We start from the raw sequence: 27894 nt of genomic DNA on the forward strand, positions 1-27894 counted from the left end.
GGAATGCACATTCTAGCCCGTTAACCAGGAGGAAAAATAAAGGAGATATGGTTGGAAAAAGGATAGAAGTACGCTAAAAAAGTAATAAAACTATTGTACACTTCTCTTGATTGCAGCAAATAATTCAAATTAGGCTGCTTATAAGAATCACAATGAGCAGCATTATTAGTTAAACAATTTAATTCCCAAAGCTAGTAATTTTAGCTAAATATACATTAGAGCCTTTTTAGACGGTTACTAATAAACACTATGTCAAAATGTGTAGTTTTAAACTCAAACTTGAAAGCCAAGATAAGCAACTCCTTCAGTTATTACTCTGACCAAGGCATAAGAATTCACTTAGACAAAAAGCTTTCAAAACATATCTAAAAATAGGATAGTTCATAAATTTTCAAAACTGTTCTTCCCTGTTGCGGACAGCCCTTGATCTTTGTAAGACTTAGCAAATTTTGGCATGCTCTCATGTTAGCTTTTTAAGTTACTGAAAACTCCTATAAATTTAGCATCATTTCTCAAATCTGTAGTTTTCTCATTCTGAATGCTTAGACATTTAGGTCAAAAATTAAAATACCAGGAAAAAAATATTCATCTTTAGCCAGGTTGTATAGTTACAACATGGCAAGAAACTGCTGAGAACATTTAAACATTCAGAGCATAAAAATACTTCAAAGCATTATGAAACTTGAACTTAGCACTTTCCTAAATTTTAGTAGTTCCAACTACAGGAAACTAAAAACTGCCATAAGGACTGAGATGATTTAAGCCAACTCAAATTTTTTCCCGATTCCTGATATCAATATTATAGTTTTATTACAGTAACAAATAGTTGTTACAGTGAGACCTACACACATATACAGAATTATATTTAAATTCATATAGAATATTTACATTTTTAAGTTATACTTTTGAAATTAGAAGATGAAGTACAGCTTAAGTTTGATACAAAGAAATATATATAAGACAAAAATAGACAAGCGTTAACAATAAAAACACAACTATCTGTTGTTATAACATGTGGAAACTTTTTGTCAAAAAGCTACATCTTCTTAATCTGATTGTCCACATCATTAAAATATGGATGATTCAGTGCCATTTTGCCAGATATTCGTTTGGCTGGATCATAGATTAACATTTTCTGGGAGAAAAAAGAAAAAGAGATATTTATTTAGGAAATAAATCATTTTTTACAAAATCTCCATAAAACCTCAACTTTTCTAGCAATACACCCAAAACTAATACTTTCAGTGAATATCTATTAAATGAGCATTTCTACTAGTTTAACACACAAATGTCTCTTCCCCTACATTTCACCCTTGAGGTCTAGAATAACCTACTCCGTAAATCACAGATATTCTCGATAACCTTTTTGTTATCAATTATGGTAAGACTCAAGCATTCAGAAATAGCTTTAAAACTAAGACATAAATATAGGAAACATGTCTAGTTAATTATATTTACGTTGAGAATTAAATGGCCACCTGAGTTATTTACAACATTCTTTAAATGGCAATTAATTATGGCAGTTTCTGATGTAGCTTCCAACAAGTTCCAAATAAAACCCTTCACAGCACAATGTGTTATAAAAATAGCTAAAATTGAGTCACTAAAAGAATTACAGTCAGACAACTTAATATAAGTTAGTTTATGCACCAGAAAAAGCTAAATAAAGTTTAGGATTGTAAATTTGATCTTTAAGAAACACTAATCTTAAAAAAATAAAATCAAATCAACAAGCAGACTAGAGATTTTACTAACTAGTTACCATCTGAACTCTCATGTAACCAGCACCATACAAACTGCTTTGGATAAATCATGGTACTCAATTCCCACAGCTCAAAGTAGGTATCAGTGCCATTTTACAAATGAGAACATCGAGGCTCAAAGGGAAGTAACTTGCCCAAGTTCACAGAGCTAAGGAATAAAGCTCAAATTTGAAACCAAGTTTAATTTACAATAATGGTTCTCAACTAGGATAGACTTTGTCCATCAGGAGACATTTGGCAATATCTGGAGACACTTTTGGTTGTCCTAACTGTGAAGAGTATACTACTGGCATCTAGAGAGTCGAAGACAGTGATGCCATGCCACTAAACAAGCTATGATGCACAGAACAATGCCAGCAACAAAGATTTATCCACTCCAAGATACGTCAATTGTGGCTAGACTAAGGAATCTGATTTATAGTATTTGATTTGGGGGAAATCTAAGCTTAATTTTGTGGCATAAGGAGTTTTTACACTCTGAAAGTAACCCGAGGACCAATGAGAAAACATATACAATGGTATAGCAATAGATCCTTCTGATGGAGAAGCTAGGTACAAAGTGTGAATAAAGCTTATTCCAAAGATGGCTTTAATAATTTAAAATATCAATAAGAAAAACGCTTACATCTAGCATAAACTAAGAGGGCTTAGTAATGACAAAAATGCTAGAAAAGAGAGCCACTACAATTCAGCAACTTGAAAAAAAAAAGTGTATTAATCCTGGTCTCTCCCTCAAAATGTCCACAGCTACTTGTCAGATAAAAAACAAAAACTAATGCTAAATCTTCCTCTCAAAGCCACTAGTGCCTCTTGATATCTAAAATGAAGCTAGCATGATACAATGTACATAACAGACATCTAGCTAAAAAATGTGAGCATTCTTCCTATTTTCTAGGTAAAAGAAAGAACTGAATATATTCTGAATCATCAATAATTTGGAATTCAGTATAAAGGGCACTCCTTACCGAGAGCAAATCCAAGCCATTTTCATCCAAGTTTTTGACATGGGATGCTAGGCTTCCTGGTTTCCATTTGGGAAATGTATTCTTATAGTCCTGTAAAGATTCCACTTCTGGCCACACTTCATTATTGGGAGTGCCCAAAGCTCTAAAAAACAGGAAAACAAAAATTTCTTAGTTAAAGCATAAATGTAATCTCATTGTTACATATGTTACCTTTATTATCTCAGTTTTTAATAGCTACCTGAAAATCCTGAAGAGTTGATCAATTTCTGAATCCCCATGGAAAAGTGGTTTTTTAGTTGCTAGTTCAGCAAATATGGTGCCTATACTCCAAATGTCAACTGGAGTTGAGTAACGAGCTGACCCCAGCAATACTTCTGGAGATCTGTACCAGAGTGTTACTACCTATTAAAAAGCAAATTTTTACAATGAATGAATGTGGTGCATAGAAAGCTAAACTTGAACATCTATATTTTTATTAGGACTATCCTTTAAAGGTTGTATGACTGCCACCAATAATATTAAGTCAATTAAAGGTACACAAAATTGAAGATAAATATTTCATTTCTAAGTTTTATTCATTAGAAGACAAAACATATAAAAGCATAATAAATCTTTTTTTGCTTTTCAAATCACTAAAGATCAAGACAGTTATACAGCCTTATCTTCCCCCTCACTGAAAAACCGAACCCATTGGTAATAGATTTGGGGTGATACTGAACAAAGTGCAGGTACTTTTCACTTGCTAAGATGGTACATAACAGTACCATTATAACATGAATAAGAAACATGAGAAAAAAATAAAGGGCATCCAAATTGCAAAGGAAGAAGTCAAATTGTCCCTGTGTGCAGAGATGATCTTATATACAGAAAAACTTGAGAGTCCACCAAAAACTCTTAGAACTGATTAACAAAGTTGCAGTATACAAACTCAAAATCAGCATACAAAAATTAATAGTTTCTATACACCAATAACAAACTGGCTGAAAAATAAATCAAGAAAGCAATCTAATGTATACTAGCTGCAAAAAAAACCTAGGAATAAATTTAACCAAGGAGATGTATAATCTCTACACCAAAAACTATAAAACATTGAAGAAAAAAATTTAGGAAGATACAAAAAAAGAAAAGACATCCCATGTTCATGAACTGCAAGAATATAAAAATGACCATATTACCACCCAATACAATCTACAAATTCAGTGCAATCTCCATCAAAATACCAAGGACATTCTTCACAAAAATAAAAAGAAATCCTAAAATTCATATAGAACTAAAAAAAGACCCAAAATAGCTAAACTAATCTTGAGCAAAAAGAACAAAGCTGAAAGCATCATACCACTTGACTTCAAAAATGTATTACAAAGCTATAGTAACCAAAATAGCATGATATAGCATAAAAAAAGATGCATAGACCAATAGAACAAAATAGAGAATCCAGAAATAAATCCATGTATTTATAGTCAACTCATTTTTGAGAAAGATGACAAGAACATTCACTAGGGAAAAGCCAATCTCTTCAATAAATGGTGCTGGGAAAACTGGATAATCCATATGCAGAACAATGAAACTAAACCCCTATATCTAACCATACACAAAAATCAACTCAAAATAGATTTAAAAAGACCTTAAACTATGAAACTACTAGAAGAAAACAGGGCAAACACTGTTATCGATATTGATCTGGACAAAAATCATATGGGTAAGACCTCAAAAGCTCAAACAACAATATCAAAAATAGACAAATGAGGCGGCCAGGTGCAGCAGCTCATGCCTATAATCCCAACACTCTGGGAGGCCAAAGTGGGAGGACTGCATGAGTCTAGGAGTTCGAGAACAGCCTGGGAAATATGCTGACAGCCCCATCTCTACAAAAATTTAAAAAATTAGCCTAGCATGGTGTTGCACGCCTGTATATGGGCCCAGTTACTCAGGAGGCTGACATGGGAGGATCACTGGAGCCCAGGAGGTTGAGGTTGCAGTGAGCCCTGTTCGCGCCACTGCATTCCAGCATAGGCATTCCACCCTCTCTCAGCAACAACAAATAGACAAACGGGATTATATTGAACTAAAAAGCTTCTGCATAGCAAAAGAAACAAATAACAGAATAACAGAATGAAGCAGCTATCTGCAGAATGGGAGAAATTGTTTGCAAATCACTCATCCAGCAAAGAATTAATATCCAGAATAAAAAAATAATAGGAAGAATCCAATTTTAAAAATGGTCAAATGATCTGAATAAAACTTTCTCAAAAGACATACAAATGACCAGCAAGTACATGAAAAAGTGCTCAACATCACTATTCATCAGGGAAATGCAAATCAAAACCACAATGAACTATCACACCCCAGTTAGAGTAATTATCATCAAAAGACAAAAAGTGCTGACAAATATGCAGAGAAAGGGCAACTTTTATGCACTGTTGGTGGGAATTTAAATCAGTAGAATCAATGTGAAAAACTATTTAGAGGATCCTCAAAACTCTACAAACTAGAACTCCCATATAATTTAGCAATCCCACTGCTGGGGGTGTATGTCCAAAATAAATAAAATCAATTATGTCAAAGAGATAGCTGCACTCCCATGTTTATTGAAGCACTCTTCACAATAGCCAAGATACGGAATCAACCTATGTTTCCATCAACAGATAAAGAAAATGTGTATACACACACTCATACACACACAGAAAATGCAGTGTACACACACATATGTGAGGGTGTACACAATGGAATACTAGAATACTACTCAGCCACAAAAAAAGAATGAAATCCTGTCATTTATGGCAACAAGGATGAGCTGTGAAATAAGCCAGGCACAGAAAGATAAATACTACATGTTTTCACTCATACATGAAAACATAAAAAGTTGATCTAATGGCCATAGAGTAGAATAGTGGTTATTCAGGGCTTAGAAAAGGAAAATAGAGATAAGATATAGTTTATGGATACAACTACAGCTCAAAAAGAAAAATAAGCTCCAGTGTTCTATAGCACTGTAAGCTGACTAGTTACCAATAATTTACTGTAAATTTTCAAATAGCCAGAACAAAGAATTTTGAATGTTCCCAACAAAAAGAAACAATAAATGCTTGGGGCAATGAATATGCTAACTACCCCAATTTAACTAACACACATTGCATACATGTATCCAAATACTACACTGTACCCCATAAATATGTATAATGTGTCAATAAAAAATGATTTTTAAATTATTTAAAAAACATGAATAAGTCAAATAACAGCTTATTAGTGATATAGAACCAACCATTTTAGTATATTTATCATATGGTAAAAATATTGCCTCTTAGAACAAAGGTAATGAGATCAATATCATTTGTTTAAGAAAAAGAAAACAAAATAATCTTAGTTTATTTATATAGCCATGTAAAAAAATGATAGAAAGGGCGGGGTGTGGGTCGCTCATGCCTGTAATCTCAGCACTTTGGGAGACCGAGGCGGGCGAATCACGAGGTCAGGAGATAGAGACCATCCTGGCTAACACGGTGAAACCCCATCTCTACTAAAAAAAAAAAAAAGTACAAAAAATTAGCAAATTAGCCAGGCTTGGTGGCGTGCGCCTGTAGTCCCAGCTGCTCAGAAGGCTGAGGCAGGAGAATGGCATGAACCCGGGAGGCGGCGCTTGCAGTGAGCAGAGATCGCGCCACGCCACTCCAGCCCGGGCGACAGAGCGAGACTCCGTCTTAAAAAAAAAAAAAAAAGATAAAAATAGCTAGCAACCAGCCAAGACAACTAATCAGATGAGCACTGTTACTAGTTTTGATCTGGAGACAGTCTTTGGGTCAAGGGTAGACAACTCCACAGACGATAGCTTTTCATTAATCCTTTACTATATGTTACAATGTTCCCTTTCCTTCAGAAACACTAAATGCCAAGTCAGCAATATAACACAGATTAAACAAATTAATTCCTAAATGTATCAGAAATAATATACCTTAAGGAACAAACCCTGTCTTTGAATCAATCTGACTATAATCAGGAAGGGTTCAGTCAGGAGACAGAAACCGAGGTGGTGACTTGAATGGGGAGAGTTTAATATAAAGAATTAAAGTACAACAAAGGATGGGAATAATGTAAATAAAGTAAAAAATAATGAGAACGTAAAAACTGTAGCTAGGAATATCCCTTCCTCCTGCTGCTGTGTCTCTCTAGTACCCTCTACCTTAACATAGGAGCTGGCAAAGAAAAAATACTTAAAGGCTTCAGTTATATTTTCACATAGCATGAAATGAATTTGGAGCTGAGAGGCAATAAATTGATACTGGCACTGAGTAGATATCTTTTATTATTTCTTGACTTCACAAATACAGAAAATAATCTAGCAATCACACACATTCAAAAGCCACAAAAACCACTATTCCACTTACCTCATGTGTATATACTCTAATAGGTATTCCGAAAGCTCTGGCAAGGCCAAAATCAGCCAGTTTAATTGTTCCTTTGTCATCAATCAAGAGATTTTGAGGTTTTAAGTCTCTGTGAAGAACTCTTCTAGAGTGACAAAACACAATCCCCTGTAGGATTTGGTATAAATAACTCTGGAAAAAGCAAATAAAAGTTAGAAACTTAAGCAAAGTACATGATTTTCTAAATAATCTGTTTCAAAGACAAAAAATTAGGTTCCAGAGAAATAATTTAATTACTGGAGCTTTCAGGCCATTTTAGGCTAATAAGCATTTGTGGGTGGGAAGCCGTTTACATACAACATCACATTTGTATACCTAAGAAAATGATCTTCACCTTATAGACATATCTATAATCATGTCAATGCATTTAGTCTTTAAACATTTTTGGTCCCCGATCCTTAAATTACAAGTTGGTTTTCTACATAGAAGCCTCTTGAATTTTCTTCCATATACCTCTACCAACTCTATTTTCTATCTTCAATACAGTTGGCCTTTTCTATCTTTCATTTTTACATATTCATTTCCTTTCTGAAAAAATTAGATTCTAAAAGTGATGGCGAAGATATTATGATTATATATTGAAATGGATAAAATTATCATAAAATGCTGCTTAGTTCAGAGAAAAGTGCTTTACAAGACATTTGTTGGCAAAGACAATGTCATTGACATTTGAAGTAACATGGATACTACAAGAACAAAGTACACAGAAAATGACTTACAGTTTGAAATTGGGAAATAATACAGATGCTCCATCTTAGAGGGACAAGTGGCGTTCAAAAACAAAACAAAACGGATGCTCCATCTGGATAAACTTATTCTAAGTTGAAAAGACTTTGTCGAAATGCATTGAATACACCTAACCTACCAAACATAGCTAAGCATAGCCCACCTTAAATGTGCTCGAAACACTTACATTAGCATATAGTTGGAAGTGTTGAATACCTCGTTATTTATTGAATACTGTACTGAAAGTGAAAAAACAGAATGGTTGTATGGGTAAATGAAGTATTGTTTCTAGTGAATGTGCATCATTTCTGCTTCATTGTAAAATTGAAAAATTGTAAGTAAAACCATTGTTGCCTGTACATAAAACCAGTTAGAACAACTGGCTAGTCATTTGGGAAAAGATAAAGCTGAATCTGTATCCCAGTTTTTAAGTCAAAATAAATCTTGATCCATATAGAATTTAAGGCAAAAAAAAGTGTGTGTAGAAGACAGGACTTACTAAAACTACCAGAAAAATACTGACATGTATTATTCTAATACATTCGATCTTTGAGTGAGGAAGACTTAAAAGACATAAAAGCAGAAAGTCCAAAAGTCATGCAAGATTGCTAAAGACAGTATCCTAATGAAAATATAGTAGAGAATAGGAATAGGCGGTTTATAATAGCTAAATATGAAGTGTTAAATTGTCATGAAATATAAAATTAAAACAATCTTAATATGCCTTTTTCACATAGTTAAAAGACTGATAAAACCAAGTTTTGGCAATGATGTACTAAAACAATAAGTGTTATACACCATGAGTACTTAAGAGTAAATTGCTACAAGTGTTTTAGAGGGCAACCGGCATTATCTATCAAAATGTAAATAAACATCTTCAATCCATTATTCCCACTTTAAAAATTTATCCTATAAAGTTGCATACAAAGATAAATATCTATAAGGACATTCAGTGCAGTACTGTTAATAAGAGCAACAATAACCAAGTTGGAAAATAATTTAAATGTTCATCAATATGGAAGTGGTTTAAATAATTATATCAAAAATGTAACTAGACATAGGTAGATCTACATGTCTTCATAATGTTTTACACAAAAAAGGGAAAATATGTATACTTATACATATGCAAGTAAGTCCATTTTGTGTAAAAAAAAGTCTTTATATACATACAAAGTGAACATACAAGTATAAGATTATGAATAAAACTAACGACAGCACTACCTCTGCAGAGTGGTTTGGTAGAACTGGTGCAAGAATAAGATACTTTTATATACTTCAGTACTTAAAACTGTACAATTTTATAATTTAACTGAAATATAATAAATGTCTACAATAAATTGAGCGAAACATATTCAAAACTGGAATAAAACACCTACAACCAATACTCTGCCCTAGGCTTTCATTACTTTGTTTTACACATATCTGACAGCCAAAGAAAGACCAGACTACCCTAGTTTCCAACAATACTTATCAGTTCTATGTTATCTCAGGCACTACTTTTTACTTACTAGAAACAGTATCTGGTAATAACATGGGTAACTCTAACCTGTATAAACTAACCATGAGGGAGAAAAATGAAATACTTTTTCTTATTCTATTTTCTAACACTTTTTCCAAGCATATTCCCACAAAACCCAGGGACTTCTGTACATAGTCGCTTTATATCCACAGTGCATAAATATTAATAAAATTAGATAAGCTTTTACCTTAACAAGTGAAGAATCCATGTACTGACCAGGAGGGATAGAATCCAAGTATTTCTTCAGATCCATGGAAAGAAACTCAAAGATGAGATATAACCTGGAATCCTGCATAAGCACATCCTGAAGACTGGGAAAAAAATAGATATATATGAAAGAAGAATCCAGCAAACATTTTTGACCTCTGTTTCACAAAATAAAACTCCTTCCATAATTTCAGTTGCTATAATAAAAACTGGGGAAGATGTAGTAGCTTCCCTAATGGATGAGATTCAAAACTCAAATTTAAGAAAGGAATCTCAGGGCAACTATTTAAAATTAGGCCTTGTACAGGAGGTACTTATTTATAAGGAGCCTGTATTCTAAAAGAACATATCTAGGTTGGCTACTAATTGCTGAGAGCTTATTTTTTCATCGAAGTGAATTATAAAAGTAAATTTTAAAGTGGTATCTGACCTTAAAAGCCACTTCTAATCTCTAGCCCCAGACAAATACAATTAGATTTTAACTTGGACTGTTAGGAAGACAGCTCTCCAAAAACACCCAATGCAAATACATTAAGGAAAAAAATCTTTTTCATTTGACCTAGCTACCTTTCTTAAGACTCTGACTAAAGGATCTTCAGGAACTAGAGCTCCCCAAGTAGGAGAGAGTTGACAAAGCTCTATGAAAAGGGCTTTACTCCCATGGCCAAGTCACCTTGCTTTTCAAGCCCCAAATATTAATCCACATCACCAGTCTCCTCTAACACTGTTCCTGCTTTACCAGCCTGTTCTCTTTTACATATGTGCAGCATTTTCAACCAACAAAAATAGGGTTCTAGTCCACTCGGTAAGGCTAGACCAAGAAATTAAGCAAATGTAAAGATTTCCAAGTTGAAATTTATATTTGAAATAGCATGCAGAAAATGGCTTACATTCAGATATTATACCATACCTGACTATATTTGGATGACGAAGTTCTTTTAATAGAGAAATTTCCCGAATTGCAGTACTAGGAACCCCTTCCTCTTCACTTTCTAGTCTGATTTTTTTCATGGCTACCACTTGACCTGTAGTTTTGTGTCTACCCTTATACACAACTCCATAGGTACCTGAAACAAAGTAAATAATATGCTGTGTGACACACCCACAAACTAAAAGATCTTCTTTTTTTTTTTTTTCCTTATGGCAGGGTCTTGTTCTCTTGTCCAGGTTGGAATGCAGTGGGGCAATCAAGGCTCACTACAACCTCTACCTCCTGGGTTCAAGGTATCCTCCCACCAAGCCTCCCAAGTAGCTGGGACTACAGGCACGCGCCACTACACCCAGCTAATTTTTGTCTTTTTGGTAGAGATGGGGTTCCACCATATTGCCCAGGCTGGTCTGGAACTCGTGAGCTATCTACCTGCCTCGCCGTCCCAAAGTGCTGAGATTATAGGAGTAAGCCACGGTACCTGGTCAAACTGAAAGATTTTAAGATTATTGAATCTCATAAGGGTCACATGATAGAAATGTCTGGTGTGGCCATATGGGAAGTATCTTACTCATACCCTTATTGCTTCCAAAAAGAAATTGAGAGTAACTACAATCTGTATGGCTTAAAAATAAAATTCATGTAGTCATCACAAGTTTTCTATACATTTAAATTACCATTAATGTTCCAGCATATTTTACAGAACAAAATAGATCATTTGCAAATTAAAATTAACCTTCTGCCAATATCCTACCCAGCAATAAAGCAGGCATAAAATACAGTGTAAAAATTTGGGCTCCGGAAATATTACTGATAAGTCATTATGACACTTTCAGAAAATACTGTAGAGTGCTTTATGCTTTTCAAAACACTTTTATCTGTATCTCAAAATACAGTCAACAGTCCTCATTCTCAAAAGAATGGAGAAAAAAGACTAGATGTTTATTAAACCTAATAAAGCACATAGTATGTACTACACATTAGGAAAGTCTCACACCCATTTACAAGTTGATAAAAATACTGATCTCAATATCTGGGCTTCAGGTAGTGAGCAACAATATCAATCATAAGGGATAGCAGGGAGGAAGGAGGTGGATACAGGGAATGAAATGGCAATAAGGGAGAAGACTAGCTAAAATGTATCATATATGTGGCAACGCTGAATTCCCTAGGTAAGCCTTTTTAAACTCGAGTTGGAGTTTAGGGAGGTCCTGAATCCCTTAAGTACACACAAAATTTTGTTGAATAGCTTGCTTTCCACTTCCACGGCATTGTTTTAACTTCAAAAGTGATTAGAGTGCACTGTTCTAGGAAAAAAGCCTCTTCTATAGCTTTTATGAGTTTCTCTGAAGGTAGCAATATTGCAAAAAAGGCTAACAAACCAACAAATTACCAACTGCTTAGTTAGAATATTAAACAGTTTGAGCAGTAGCAAATTGATGTTACTTAAGCTTAATTTTTTTGACAGAACCTCTATACAAAAGTCTATGTTTTCTTAAATACTGGTGTCATTTTAAAACTATAAACTGACATAAAAGCCATTTTATACTATTCTGATTAAATTGTGGATTAATGTATAACTTTCTGATAACCACAATTACTCTACGTTAAAGGAGAATTGACTATATTTAATCCTCACAGTCATCCTTAAAAGTAGATAACCTTCATAAATTTAAAATCTACATTTTTTTGGATGTAAATTAAGCTCTCATTAAACACAAAAAGTAGGTAAACCAGCACAATCATCTGGCATACTGTTAAAGTGATCTCAGGAAAATTAGTCACTTGCATAATGTAGTAACATAAGCAGCTAATGTTAAGTTCAGAACTAATTTTTTTTCTAGCATCCTTTCTTCCCCCTCAAGTGTACAATATCATCTAATCCTAAATAGCTTTCAGAATTAACAATTAACCAGGGGCCAACACTCAATGTGTTGAATTTTAGAGATAATATCACTTCTCACTGAACTACTGGAAGAGGGGTTAAACAAAGCAGAGCTATTCTATTGGTTAATCATCCAAAATTATTTTTGAAATACATGGTATATGCTCCAAAATGAACTCGGAATTCTAAAGACAGAAATACTCTAGGGTATTTAACTAAGTATAAATAACTAAGGAGACAAAAATCATGAACACAGGTAAGCCTAGATCATCAGTGTAAATCGAATGGAAGATTTATCCCAGGAAACAAAAAGAAACAAAAGAAAAATATGTAGGATATGATCAAGTTATGGAAGCCCTTAAGCAGAAAACCTTCATTAAGCAAGTATTTATCAAATGCCCACTAAATGCCAGGTAAGGTTCCACCATCATGGATAACAGCTACTCTATGATCCAAAAAGACATTTTCTTAAGACAGGAAGGAGTTCAAAGATTAGTATGACAACACTCAGATTTCTGTAATTCAGAAGAAACAAGATAACAATTTTTGTAACATTTAAAATAGTAAAGTCTGGATGTATTTAAGAAATGAATTAGGTAGTCAAGACTCACTGTCAAGTGAGAGAAAAGGCAGACTCTTCTAAATCAGAATTAAAGAGGCATTAACTGCCAAATGAAAGGCATGACCTTGGGTGGATATTCAGAATATACATGCAGATTTAGGGGTAGAACATTTCTACAACTTACTTGAAATGGATTAAAACGCAAAACAATTGAATGTTCTCACCACAAAGAAATGACAAATGCATGAGGTGATGGATATGCTAATTACTCTGTATGATTTAATCATACAACACATACATGTATCAAATCACCAAACCATACCCCATGAATACATACAATTAAAATGTGTCAATGAAAAAAATAAAAAATAAACAATGCTAACATACACACAGATAATAAAGTAAATATGACAAAACACCAACATCTTGGTAAAACTATTACAAGCTCATTGCATAAACCTTTCAATATAGATTTGGAAATGTTCAAAATGAAAAGTTGAGGGGAAAAAATATAACTTTTAAAGTAGTATTTTAATACTAGACTTTAACCAGATACCTGGCAGAACCAAAAGAAAATTCTGTGTGGATCATTTAGGCCTCCATTTATTTTCACAAGTTCATTTTTCCAAAACAATATCCAGCACATAATCCAAAACAATCAGGCTTGGAGTAGAAACAACAATACAAGCCAGAAAAAGAAACAGTGTTCAGAAGAACAACAAGGAACACAGATGTTATTATTATCTACTTAGCTATCTCCTGTGGGTTGGGCACTACTGACAGGCAGTGGGCAAACAGTTGTGAACAAGACGAAAATCCCAGTCCTCAAGGATACTATGGTATAATAATTAAAATGGATATTAAGCATGATGCAAAGGGAACTACAAAATGTTCTTGGACTAGAGGAGGAGATAAAAAATGAAGCCAGTAGAGACTGGCCTCCAGGTAGAAAGAACAGCCATTGCCAAAACTCATAGGCCAAATCACAGGATACATTTGAGGACATCAAAGAAATCTAAATTAGAGTTGAGTGGCATTAGATGAGGCTGGTAAAGAGACAGTTTTGGAGACAGTGTTCATAGTAATATTACAATGTTCAAATGGTAAACATTTGAAGGTTTTCTGAGTTAAAGCACTCAAACAAATGCTTTCCATAATATTGTTCAATTGAATCGTATCTTTCGTGTTAAGTCCAATTATCAGCATTTGCAGAGGCAGAAACCGAGATCCAGAAAACTTAGAGGGTTTACCACTGTCACACTCATAGAAATAAAGAATGGGAGTCATATGACTTAATGCATGTAATGGATTAAATTTAAAATTACATTCTTAACTGCTGTTATTTATAGTAGCAATTAAAGTACTTTTCTCAGAAGTCAAATCTGTAGTTTCCTGTAGGTTTGGAGTTCTATCATCTTAAAGAAAAATATATTTATACTTTAAGAAGGTCTCTTTTTATGCCAAACTAAAACCAACACAAATTCCCTGAGAATTTAAGAAACATACTACAAAGCATTAGACATACTAATCACATTATTTTTAATTCAGCAGCAAAATTTGTTTAGTAGAATGGGTATGAGGTATTTATTTAAAAATAAAAATAAATACACACACACACACACACCCCTCCAATCGAACACCACACTAACCTGTCATTCGTATTTCACTAAATTCCCTCCAGTATTCCCCCCTTGTTTTTTTTACTATTTCTTGTCAAGTGAGGTCTTTGATCACATTAAAAATATAGTTGGGAATTTCCTTCTGGCAGAACCGATATAAACTGGATTCTACTAGCAAATTATTTTGTACCTGGAGAATTGAGAATGTTCTGTTAGAGTCAAGGAACAGGCGAAGTTTGTGCCATATATAGATCTGATCATTCCTTCAAGTACCACAGAAAGGGAATGATTATATACGTAAGTTATAGTTTTAGAATAGCTTAAACATGTACATATGACAGGTCATTTTTTTCTTATGGTAACTAAATAGAAATTGTATTTAAATTAGATTAAGTCAATTATTGTAACCAGTCTATAAAGTCTGGATAAAAATATTTATCATCCTAAAAATAATTGAAAGAGACTAAAAATAGATTATGAAATTAGCATAATTCTGCATCCCTAACCTCTGCCCCTCAACACATGTGCAAGTCATCAATAGTGTCTTCAAAATACAAGTATTTCTGATACTTCTTTAGTATCAGAAGACTGTAAGACTATGGGGTGAAGGGACGGGTCATTAGGGATTCGGTAATTTCAATTCTCTTGAAATGTGACGCGTTTATTAAGAACATATATTAATGCACACTTGTACTACAAGACATCTTAATGGTTGAATTTTAATAAATATTTACATGTGTTCATATTACAGAAGTTGTAGCATTGTTAAATCATTCCAAAAAAATTATATTACTAAAACCACTCACCTTCTCCAATTTTCTCTATTTTGGTATAATCTTCCATAGTTAGGCAATGGGTATGGCAGATCCTAAAATGAAGGAAAAACTGACTTAATTACATGCCACTAACTTGAGTAGTTTTAAGCATTACACTATATGTAAAGCATTTTCCACTGTGCCTACTGCAGTACATAAGTATTCCATAAATATTAACTACATTCAAACAGTATTTACAAGGGTAAGAACTCCTACAATAACTTTCCATCCTTCTTGACTCCTGAGACACTGGAAACGTGTATGTTCTATACTAGTGTACTATTTATTTAGCTTCTTCCAATCAAAATAACCCTCAAATTCAGATATCGACTTGCCTATTCTTTCCAAAGAAAAACCAGAATGAGGTTCCCTTGTTGTGACACTAGTGCCTGAGTGTGCTAAAGTTATACCCAAAGATTTCAACAAATTTATACCGCTTTATGATAGTCCTAATTTTATTCAAAACACTATTTTTTATAGTTATAAGGAGAGAACTAAAATGTGTTCAGACTGTTCATTAGGAAAATTTTGTTTAAAGCGGCAAAAACATTTTAAGTGTTTCCAGTTGCTCACGTGACAGTTTTAATCTTTTTTTCCTCTGCTTGCAGAGGTCACAAACACGCTCAAGACTTTCAAGGTACTTTTTCCAAGAGTGGGAAATATCACTTAAGCACCCTAAAACAAAAGAATGAAAAGTGCAGTTCCACAGATAAAATTCTAATTATAGCCTACACAATGTCAAGGACTAAGCAGAAAAACTGTATACCTGAATCACAGTGAATGGGTTTAAAAAAACAAAACAAAACAGAAGTTCAAGACTTCCTCTGAAGTTTGCCAATGAAACGTCAGAACTCCAGGCATAATTACCTACATTTTTCTAACACCCATCACTGATGATAAAATCATTTATAAAGCCCGCTCTGAACAAACCTTTAAGTTCTATTTCCCACATTCATCTTCAAGGAAAAAATTAATCCAGAAAGCAGAGATGTATCTTTTTAAATGAAAAAAACTGCATTACACTGCTCATGAGTGCTAAGTGCCTGGGCTGAGTGTTCTTAACAGCTCCAGGTGGGCCGGGACCGTGGGCAGAGCAAGCCCCAGAAGGCCCACGAGTTCCGTGATCGGTTTCTCAGGGCAGCCTCGCTTTAGGAATCTGCGCTTGTACCTGGCCCAGGTGCGGTCCCGCTTTCCCACCTCCGAGGCGGGATGGGAGGGCGCTCTGGGGCCGGGCCCAGGAAAGAGCCTGCCACTTTGCTGGCGCTCAGTGTGGGGGAGCGGATTTTGCTTCAATCAAGACCCGAAAGCCTCCTAAGGCAGTTCCTGAGAACAGCCGACCTCAACTCACGACTGCAGCCCCGAACCCCCACCCCCACCCCCACGCCGCCTAATCCCGCCAGGCTGGGCTCCCATAACCTCCCTCTAAAGCCGGCCCAGTGTGGCTCACACGCCCAGTCCCAGGCAAAGGCCCTGCCCACCCCACCCCGAGGCCCAGCCTGGCCCCGCGCAGGTCCCTGCTCTCCAGTCCGGCCTTCTTAGAGGACCCCGTTCCTCAATACTCGCCCTCCGAGGTCCCCGGGCCGCCCGCTAGACACGACCCTGACCCCAGCCACTGTACCCGGCTTATTATCCCGCGGCGGTCGCAGCAGCAGCAGCTACCACAACCACGTCGCTCTCCGCTCAACTTCCAAGAGCCAGCTTTGACGCCAAGTGCGAGCAGTTTCAAACTCACCGCGCTAAAGGGCCCCGGAACCACCAATCGGGTAGCCCGTAGACTTTCAAAGCAGCCAATCAGAGCCCAGCTACGCTAGGCTGGCCTTCCCGGGTGTCTAGAGCGCGAAAGAAAGAGGAAAGGGCGGCTAGAGAAAAAGCAGGAGGGCGGGCGCCAACTGAGTGCGAGCGCCAGCGCTCACCTCCAGCCACGAGAGTGTCGTCCTGCTGTTTCTAGTCAGCGGAGCAGGAAACTACTGTTCCCTCCGTTCTTCTTTTAAAGTTTTTCTCCCAGCATTGGCACAGCTCAAATTTGTTATACTCAAAATAGCTCATCAAAAAAGTGATATTGGGTTTACATCGAGATTCCATTACTTTAACTTCTAATAGTTAGGGTTAGGAGTGTATAGTTATGTTTTTCTAAATGCGTGATTTGCGGGCTGGCTCCAAGAAGCACCTTTCAGTGACCTTAAGAAGGAAATGGAAAACTCAAAAGACGGCCTCAAAACTGTAAAGGAAAATTTATTATTTATATCGCTGTGCTTTGTTTCTACCTCATTTTTAAATTTAATATTAATTATTTTATTATTTACATTTTGTTTATTATGCAATTAAAAACATTTGAAATGTAAATTTTAAAATATTTTCACATCAGAATTTTAAATATATAGGCCGGGCGCGGTGGCTCAAGCCTGTAATCCCAGCACTTTGGGAGGCCGAGGCGGGTGGATCACGAGGTCAGGAGATCAAGACCATCCTGGCTAACATGGTGAAACCCCGTCTCTACTAAAAATACAAAAAAAAAAAAACAACAACAAAACTAGTCGGGCGAGGTGGCGGGCGCCTGTAGTCCCAGCTACTCGGAGGCTGAGCCTGGAGAATGGCGTGAATCCGGGAGGCGGAGCTTGCAGTGAGCCGAGATCGAGCCACTGCACTCCAACCTGGGCGACACAGCGAGACTCCGTCTCAAAAAAAAAAAAAAAAAAAGAATTTTAAATATATAGAGAGAGGTATGTATTTAGAGACTGGGTCTCATTATGTTATGCATGCTGGCCTCCAACTCCTGAACTCGAGCAATCGGCCTCAGCCTCCAGCGTAGCTGTGACTACAGGCACCCGCCACCATGCCCGGCTTAAATATTATTAAAACACAAAAATTCACAATTCTATGAGGGGAGAAAAAGAGGTTTAAATTATGCTTTAAATAATCCAGTGTCAAAAACTCTGTCTTCATTGCCATCCACAATATCCTTAAGACAGATTTCTGCATTTAATACAGTTAAATTTTTTCTTGTTCTTTCCTTCTTTCTCTTTTTCTTACTTTTTTTTTTTTTTTTTTTTTTTTGCATGTTTGTTTGCAGAGACGGTGTCTCCTTATGTTGCTCTAGCTGGTCTCCAACTCTTAGGCTCCAGCAATCCTCCTGCCTTGGTCTCCCAAAGTGCTGGGATTACAGGTGTGAACCACCAGCCCAACCTAAACACCATTCTAAAATCTTTCTTAAATAAACAAATAGAACAGTAAAACAGAGCTAGAGATAATAAAAGTCCATTTTAAGGATTTCTGGTTGCATTGATCCTAATAGGACATAGAACAAAGATTGATTACCACATATACCACAAGTATGTATTAGAAGACCCAAATTAGGATATGGAATGGAACTTCCTTACCCTTGTGATATAGAACATATCACATGCATTTAAGTGTTTAATACCTTTTAACACAATGAGCTATATCTATCATCTGGTATTATACATTGCATCTGGCTCAACCTTAACAATTTTTGTTCCTAGCTGATAGAGGCAGAGCATTTGGGATTCATGGTATAGGTAGGAATTTAAGAACTCCTGCTGGAGCCTAATCACTTTTAAAACTTACGTTTAAAATCCAAACTTCATTTTTTAAATGAAAACTGACTGCCCCAGAGAAATGCTCTAGGGAACCAGGCTGTTCTGTGCAGTTTACGGTACTGGTTTTAATGAATTTTAATATATCTTTCTCTTCGAGAGGCTTAAGCAAGGAATTCAACTTCTATATCATCTAAAAACGGCAACTAATTCATTATATCCATTTTACCTTCAACATAAAGAAGACCACAAGCTTCCACAGCTGTGATGCTAGGTGTATCAATTTAATTCAATCATCTTTCTTTATAAAGTTTCAGAGGTTATTGTAAATCCATGCTATCATCTTGGCAAATACAATTTATTACCCTTTGGGCCAACTTCCATGTAGTGTCTCTAAAGTGCAACACTGTGCTTCATAGACACAAAAATGAATAAGATACAGTTACCGCTGGAGGTGTGGAGGGTAGGGGAGCACAATGATTATTGAAAATTCTCTTCTGGTACTTACCTTGTAACTTATGTTATAAGGGCGATGTGAGAACCTGGAGGAGGAAACTGCTAATGCTAGCAGAAGTGACATTTGAACAAAGGCTGGGGAAAGAATTGTGGAGTGGGCCTTCCAAACAGAGCAAACTGTATGAGTAAAGCACAGAGGCCAGAAAGTCAACCTAAGTAATTCAGCGTGCCCCCCCCATAGTAGAATGCAGGAAGTGCTGCATCCTGTGATGTTGAAGTCAGAGAAGGGAGTCTGCGGTCAGACTCCTGATGAGCCCTGAACAATGTTCCGAAAGATTTGAGCAGGAGAGGTACACACAGCCTTGGAATCGTATTTTAGGAAAACGACCATAGAGGTGGTATAAAAACAAAAAACAAAAAACAAAAAAACTGAAGAGGAGAGCAGGGGAAGGTATGTGCTCTGAAAAACTTCACATTTGTATTTTGGTAAACTCCATTTTGGAAGGAAAAGAAAAGATCAGTTGGTATTGCACATAAGTATTTTTGGTTTTGTTTCTTATATTTAAGTATTGCTATGGCCGAAGAGCTTGGTAGCTCTCACTCGCCATGTGAGGTTAGAATAAGGCACCTGTCGGTGTGGAAGAGATCCCTTGCCAGAACCTGATGTTGCCTGCCCTCTGAACTTGCACACCGAACCTCCAGAACTAAGGAAAAATAAAATTTTGTTGTTTAAGCCACCTAGTCTATGGCATTTTGTTATGGCAGCCCCAGTCAAGACAAGTGTTTTTTTTTAGATAAGAAAAATTGGAGAACATTTACTTGAAAATACACCTCCGGGCCGGGTGCGGTGTCTCACGCCTGTAATCCCAGTACTTTGGGAGGCCAAGGTGGGTGGATCACGTTGTCAGGAGATGGAGACCATCCTGGCCAACGTGGTGAAAACCCATCTCTATACTAAAAATACAAAAATTAGCTGGGCGTGGTGGCACGTGCCTGTAATCCCAGCTACTAGGGAGGCTGAGGCAGGAGAATCACTTGAACCAGGGAAGCAGAGGTTGCAGGGCGCCGAGATGGCACCATTGCACTCCAGCCTAGCGACAGAGCGAGACTCCATCTCAAAAAAAAAAAAAAAGGAAAGGAAAAAAAGAAAGAAAAAGAAAATACACGTCGGGAAGGAAGTGGAAGAAACTAATAAAAATGTGCCTTCTGTGGAATACAAGAGTGACCTGGCACAGAGGTGGAAAGGAGAGTTTTGTATCTTTTGAATGTTGAGCCATGTGAATGTACTACCCTAGCCCAAAAATGAACGAATAAATAAATGAATGAATGAATCAGTCTTGCCAAGGCCTCCATTGCTACTGGATAAAAATTGTAAAAATTGGCCGGGCGTGGTGGCTCAAGCCTGTAATCCCAGTACTTTGGGAGGCCGAGACGGGCGGATCACGAGGTCAGGAGATCGAGACCAGCCTGGCTAACACGGTGAAACCCCGTCTCTACCAAAAAAAATACAAAAAACTAGCCAGGCGAGGTGGCGGGCGCCTCTAGTCCCAGCTACTCGAGAGGCTGAGGCAGGAGAATGGCGTGAACCCGGGAGGCGGAGCTTGCAGTGAGCTGAGATCCGGCCACTGCACTCCAGTCTGGGTGACAGAGCGAGACTCCGTCTCAAAAAAAAAAAAAAAAAAAAAAAAAATTGTAAAAATTGGCCGGACGCAGTGGCTCACACCTGTAATCCCAGCACTTTGGGAGGCCAAGGTGGAGGATCCCTTGAGGCCAGGAGTTTGAGGCCAGCCTGGGCAACATAGTAAGACTTTGTCTCTATACACATACATAAAAAGAAAAAAAAGTGTAAAAGTTGCTGCAAAATATATGCAAAAGAAGAAGATTGATCTTTCTTCATGTTAAATCGGAAAGGAAAGTGATAGAAAATCCAAGATGTAGAGATTCAGGTCTTTTCACCACAAGCGAAAATACTGAACTATCGTTGCTATGACAGAGTTGGGCATTTTCTGATTATAAAAGTAATGTGATTTTTCTGTAAATTTAAAAAAAAATCCAAAGTGTAAAATACAGATAATAAAAGTTTGTCATATATAACCTCCATGCCCCCTATCTTCATTTCCCCCCCAAAAAGAGAAAGAGATCATTCTAAACCTCTTGGTAGTTGTAATTTAAATGCATTCATGTCAACCCACCTTAATCTCTCATTGGAATTTTAGAAACTGGGCATGGTGTAGGGAGAAGAGATTCATACATCAATCTTGGGACTAATGAGGATCAAGGGTAACAGGTGAGTAGCTGTGGATCTTCCACCTAGGTGGGGTGCAAATGTTTACAATGCAATATGGTGGAAGACTGCTGTGTGCAGGACATAGGGGAGAGGGCATCAGGCAAGGCTTCATAGCAAAGGTGACTGAACTGAGTCTTAAGGAATGAAAAGAGTTTGCCAAGAAGACTAATGAATGTGGAGAGCTCCTTGATCCATTGACAAGAAAGACCAATGTGAGTTTGCAGACTGAAATTAATTCAGTACACTGGAACATAAACAGAGTCTGGGGGCTGAGCAACAGTCTTAAACATTAGGCTAGGAGTTAAATAATATCTATACCTTGAAGGTAATGTTCAAGGTCATGCTAAAAGATTTGGATTAGAGGTTGGACTTGAAAAAAATGTGAATAAGGCAGTGACATGGTCATAAGTGGGAGTTAGGAGGGAAAAGTCATGAGGAGGACTGGTGACGCAGCATCAGAGCCAGCAGACAATGAAGGGCTCTGCAACAGTCCCAGCAGATATGGAACATGGGGAGATGGCAGTCAGTTGCCTCAAGAGGAAGAAATGACGATGAGATATTTTTAGGAGCTGGGACTGGGTTAAACAAGGGAGAAGGAGTCATCAGGAATGACTTGGGTGTGTGGCTTTGCAACAGGCTGAGGGTCCTGCTGTTCTAGAGAGATGCTAAGGGGCAGCTATGGGGCATGGAGCATCACTTTGGGCATATTGATAGTGAAGTGCTGTGGGACATCCGTATGGCTGGATATGGCCAAGTGTAGGTGTAGGTTCCATGCAGCCTGAAGTGTATATCACTTGGGGGATTGCTATGATTTGAAGGTATGTGCTCCTCTGAAATGCATATGTTAGAACTTAAACCCCAAGGTGATGGTATTAAGAGGTTTGGCCTTTGGGAGGTGATTATTAAAACTTGAGGGCTTTTTCCTCATTAATAGGATTAATGCCCTTATAATAGATGTTGCAGAGAGCTGCTGGTATCTTTCCATTTCTTCTGCTGTGTGAGAACCCAGAGCCCATTATTTTTGCCCTTCTGCCATGTGGGGACACAGCAAGATGGCACCATCTTGGAAACAGACAGCAGGCCTCACCAGACAGCAAATCTGCTGGTGCCTTGGTTTTGCACTTCCCAGTCTCCAGAACTGTGATACATAGTTTATAAGTTACTCAGTCTATGGTATTTTGTTATAGCATCAGGAACAAACTTAGAAAAGGGATCCCTTTTAAGAAAAGGATTCCAAAATTAAGTGTGAGGGAGAATATGTATTGAGAATAAGAAATTACAAAAATATAGAATTTTTTAAGTTGTAAAATCATATAAAATCACAAAATCCACAAATTATATTTTTATTAATTAGTTGATACATCTTTATAATGCCTTTTGTCCTACTTTTTTAAGCTTCATTTTTTAGAGTCATATTTTAACTGTTTTGTTATCTACTCACCTCACAAGCTCCTTCATCTTTGTTTTTTTGTGACGCAACGTTACAATATTTTCTATATAGAGAAAAAAGATAATTTAGTCTTTCCTCTAGCATGGTTAATCCAAACTGGTTTTGAATGATTGATCATTTCAAAAAAGTTTTTTTGACTTCCTATCTCATTATTGGTTATATCATGTAAATTTTTAGAATTTCTGTCCAATTTGAGGAAACATTTATTTCACATCTTAGCTGTTTGTACTGCTGCTCTAAGTGTGTGCCCTACAAATGCAAGAGTTATGGGAATCCTAATTTGTTGATTCCAAATATTCCAGATTCCAAAAATTATCTCATGTTTTCATAATTATCGTATATTAATGAGTGTATTCCTGACACAAGAGAAGTTCAGTTTATACAAAGTAATGATGAAAATCAAAGTCCTGTCTGCTTATAATTTTATACATCTAAGTTTCTTTGTTTGTTTGTTTTTGGACAGGGTCTTGCTCTGTCGCTCAGACTGCAGTGCAGTGGTACAATCATGGCTCACTATAACCACGAACTCCTGAGCTCAAGTTATCTTCTGCCTCAGCCTCTTGAATAGCTGGGACTACAGGCACATACCACCACACCTTGCTAATTTTTTGTTATTGGTGGTGGTGGTGGTGAGATAGGATCTCATTTTGTTGCCCTGACTGGTCTGAAACTCCTGGGCTTAAGCAGTCCTCCCACCTCGGCTTCCCAAAGTGTTAGAATTAACAGGCATGAGCCACCAGGCCCAGCCACATGTGATAATTGAAAGAACTTTCCACAGGTTAGCTTCTCCTCTGTTACTCACTACTTACTTACTTCTGGTTCAGTTAAGATCTTTTACCCTACACCTTCACTTCCAGATGCCAAGAGAGTTTTCAGAGCAGGTGGAAAGAGTTTCCTGGGAGCTGGGCCTACATTAGGACTGCTGGGAATAACTTGGAAGTGCTGTGGATAAACAACTGGATACCATTAATTCCAATCTAAAGTATGTCTTAGTCCACTTGGGCTGCTGTAACAAAATGCCATAGACTGGGTTGCTATATACAACAGAAATTTATTTCTCACAGTTCTGGAGGCTGGGAAGTCCAAGATCAGGGCTCTGGTAGGTCCAGTGTATAGTGAGAGCCTATTTTGCATAGACAGCTCTTTTCACTCAAACCTTACATGGTAGAGGGGGCAAGGGCTCTCTCTCAGGCCTCTTTTAGGGTCCCTTCTCATGAGCTAATCACTTCCCAAAGAACCCCCTCCCAATATCATTACCTTGAGGATGAGAATTTCAGCTATGAATTTTGAGGGGACATAAACATTTAGGTCACAGCAATGTATCCTCAACTCAGCTTCCCCTGGGCTGAACCCCAAAAATGTTCATAGTCACTCAATGCCATTGAAGAGGTGGGGAAATGTAACTGATAGAGAATTGAAGTGGAAACAAAAGAAGCCTTAATAAATTGCAGTTAAAATATCTTACTGCATACATTTTACAAAAACATGACTACATGAGCATGTTGCTAAGTGTCCCTCTCAGAGCCATGAGAGGGACACTTAAGCTTCATTAGAATCATGGTCCATCTAACTCTGAAACCTGTGGACAATTTTATATATAGTTGAAGCTGAGAGAAATGATCAGGGCAGTCATTGTAGTTGAATTGCTTAGGTATTTTTTATATTTTTTATGGATTCCTGATGTCCCTTAAACTTTATCACAATACTACTTATGCCTAAGATAGGCCTTTCTTCCAGGACTAAAAATGCAGAGTGAGAAGTGGTTCTTTAAGTTTTTATCTTTATAAAGTCATCCCACTGAACAAAGGCAATTGATTTTGCCTTTGCCTAAACAAAGGATTATGATTAGATCTCTAATCAGCAAGTTAAGGAATTCATATGAAAGCTCATTTTCTAATGGTGTTAAACAAATGAAGTTCTAATTTAACTCACTATTCTGTCATCTGAAATGAAACAGGCCCGAAGATTTAACATCATGAAATACTCTAGTTCATTTTAAATGTTTACTATAATTAACAAATTTCAAAGAGCAAAGCTACAATGACATTTCTCTTAATGCTAAAATGATCTGGAACATAATGTTTTCTTTCCTCAAAAATGAGACAAGCACTTCAGAGTGTGGTAGTGCCTGAGGACCTCCTTATGAACATCCCTTAGGTGGCTCTGTGCTGTGCATCATTTTATAGCAGGGATGTGCTGCTGAAGTACAACACATGGCACTATACAAAAGTTCCAAACTATGTCAGTTCCACTCACCAAATACAGAGTGTCTTCTGTTTGCCTGGAATTATCTGAGGACCATTAAAGATACAAAGATGAACTAGACTACCGGTTCTTTTTAATTTTTTTTTTTTTTAATTTCCATAGGTTATTGGGGAACAGGTGGTGTTTGGTTACATGAGTAAATTCTTTAGTGGTGATTTGTGAGATTTTGGAGGTTGAGAGAAGGAGCCGAGATAAGAAATAGTGCAACAAATGATTATACTTCCTTTACCCTGATTATCTTCCCTCAGCTGGGTTTTTGAACCAAGTGCAGTGGGGATACAAAGAAAAGAGGTCACATCCAGATGGGACAAAAAGGAAAAGTTTTCATCTGCTGTATCAACAACATTTGATAACATTATTAGAGCCTTTCCTATACCGCAAGCAGTAGCTTAAATAATGGCTACAGAAACAAGATTAAGATACAAGGTGGCCCTTCCATGCTTCAGAATCTAGCTGGGGAGACAGACACACAAAAAATAATTTAAAGAGAAAAATCAACTTGTTCTTAAACAAGACAAAACCAAAACTTCTTAACCCTGGAATCATATTTTCTTTCTACAGCCAATCCCTAAACCAGAGACTCAAAAGGCATGTTGGCTGTGCTATCATGACAAAGGGCCCTTCTAAAATGGGTATGCTGTCATGGTGGTTCAAAGCTCAGATCTAGAGACCACCTGGACTCAAATCTTTTTAACTCCTGGCTCCTGCCTTACCTCATCTGTGACTTTGGGCAATAATTTCATTTCTCTGTGCCTTCTCCACTCAAGTGTTGATAATAATAGTACCCAGTTGTAATGCCTTTGATCATAAAATGAGTTATCCATATAACATTTACTTAGATCAGTGCTTAGCCTGAGGTAAGCTCTTCACACATGATTTCTTTTTCTTAATCTTGTTGATTACTATTTATTCTTACAAAAATAGCTCATGTAGTAGGTACTGGAACAGAAAGTTGCATACATTGGTATGGGGTCACAGGAGAAAGGAAAATAACTCTTGGGAAGGCAGATAAGCTTCATTAATGATGTGATCCCTGCAGTGGGTTTGGAAGGAAAGATGATGCTATCCTTTTAAATGGGAATGAGGGAGAGTGGGACTGGATTAAACATCCATGTAAGGGGAATAGCATATGCAACAGTGCCTATGCAGTGTCTTAAAGGCACCTGGCTTGCTTGGGACTGATGAAAGGAGCTTGTTACAGTTGAATAGAGTGAATATGAAATAATTCTTGAAAGATAAGCACAACTTTGGCAAGTAGAGATGGAAGAAGGAAGTTAGTGGGGTGCAGACGACCAGGTGGGTGGCATTCTAGGCAGAAAGAGGGAAACATGGGGAGGGGTGAGAGAACATCCAGAAGTGGGATTTGTCTGGAGGGTAGGGTGGGTACAGGGGGTGAAGGACTTAGAGGAATGGAAGGAGAGTTGGATTCACATTGTGAAGAGCTCTGGAAACCACCATGGGGAGTTTACCAGCAGCACTTCAAGCAATCCAATGGAAAGAATGGAAGGTTCTTTTTGTTTGATTGAGCAGGGACATGATAGAATCACATTTTCCCTTTATACAGATTAATCTCACGGTACTTTCAGAAAAGATTAGTGTGGGAAGAGAGAGGAGCAAGAATGCCATTTAAAAGACAATTCTCTCTAGGAGTTCATAACATCTAAGTCTGGGACCAACTCTATAAAGCTAAAATCAATAAATTTGTGTGTGTGTGTGTGTGTTTAATCCGGAGGCTATGCCATAAGGATATTATGACTGTGATTCCACTAGAGGGTAGTAGAGACAAATTGGTAAAATAGGCTCCTATTTTTCCCTACCTGCTACAGGTCAACTATTTTCTTGTCTATATTTTATATTGGTTGCAAGTTTAATTTAGTTACTCCATGGCTAAGAAAAATATGACAAGTACATTTAGTGGGTTATAGCTCTAGACAGTTTAGTAAGTTCAAGGTATCAATTTTTAGAAGACAATAAAACTGGATTGACAAAATCAGAAAACTGGATGGTCTTTAGCCTTTTTACAATAACCGATGTCTCATTATGACATTGAACTGAAAACCTTCTTTTAAATTGAATGCTGAAAATTACATCCAAATATCTTGTTGATTATATTAAAAAAAATTGGTAAAAATTAATTCTGGTGTGCGCTCTTAGTTAAGTAATTTAAGTTGAGAAGGCATTTCTTTGGTATACTCATCTACAGATAATATCCTAAAATAGATACTGCTATATTGTATACATTGCTATATTTTAGCACACACACATACACATATACTTTTGGAAAGTAATAAGCAATAAAGATCTATAATGCATATATTGTTTTGTTTTTCAACTTGTATTTACTGTTAATTTATCATGAGGGAATAATTCTATATGAATAAAACCTCATACTTGAAAAAGTTCATTATAGCATTTTCTAAATTAACAAAAATTTAGAGGCGACCTAGACTCTAATAGGGAAATGGTTAAATA

At 36.9% G+C, this 27894-nt stretch overlaps 1 protein-coding gene across 2 annotated transcripts; it reads right to left on the minus strand.

The window, feature by feature from the left end:
- Positions 1-162: 162 nt before the first annotated feature.
- CDK1 (cyclin dependent kinase 1) lies at positions 163-17274 on the minus strand. 2 transcript variants are annotated; one of them, XM_033208920.1, is made up of 8 exons: positions 17143-17274; positions 15402-15463; positions 10512-10668; positions 9582-9705; positions 7111-7281; positions 2967-3130; positions 2729-2870; positions 163-1135 (listed from the first exon to the last, which is right to left on the minus strand). In XM_033208920.1, exons 2-8 carry the CDS (start codon positions 15436-15438, stop codon positions 1037-1039), a joined length of 894 nt encoding a protein of 297 aa, XP_033064811.1. In that variant the 5' UTR covers positions 15439-15463; positions 17143-17274; the 3' UTR covers positions 163-1036. The 2 variants fall into 2 exon arrangements, with proteins under 2 accessions (XP_033064811.1, XP_033064810.1); XM_033208919.1 differs by having other exon boundaries at positions 17029-17154.
- Positions 17275-27894: the final 10620 nt, after the last annotated feature.

Source organism: Trachypithecus francoisi, unplaced genomic scaffold (genome assembly GCF_009764315.1).
Source record: "Trachypithecus francoisi isolate TF-2019V2 unplaced genomic scaffold, Tfra_2.0 Lachesis_group9, whole genome shotgun sequence".
Taxonomy (NCBI): domain Eukaryota; kingdom Metazoa; phylum Chordata; class Mammalia; order Primates; family Cercopithecidae; genus Trachypithecus; species Trachypithecus francoisi.

Coding starts and splice junctions, on each gene's coding strand:
- CDK1 (XM_033208920.1), bottom strand. CDS start 15,438: ATGGAAGATTATACCAAAATAGAGAAAATTGGAGAAG. Junction 7,282..9,581: donor TGGATTCTTCACTTGTTAAG/GTAAAAGCTTAT, acceptor TGCTTTTTCCAG/AGTTATTTATACCAAATCCT. Junction 1,136..2,728: donor ATGGCTTGGATTTGCTCTCG/GTAAGGAGTGCC, acceptor TTTTTCTCCCAG/AAAATGTTAATCTATGATCC.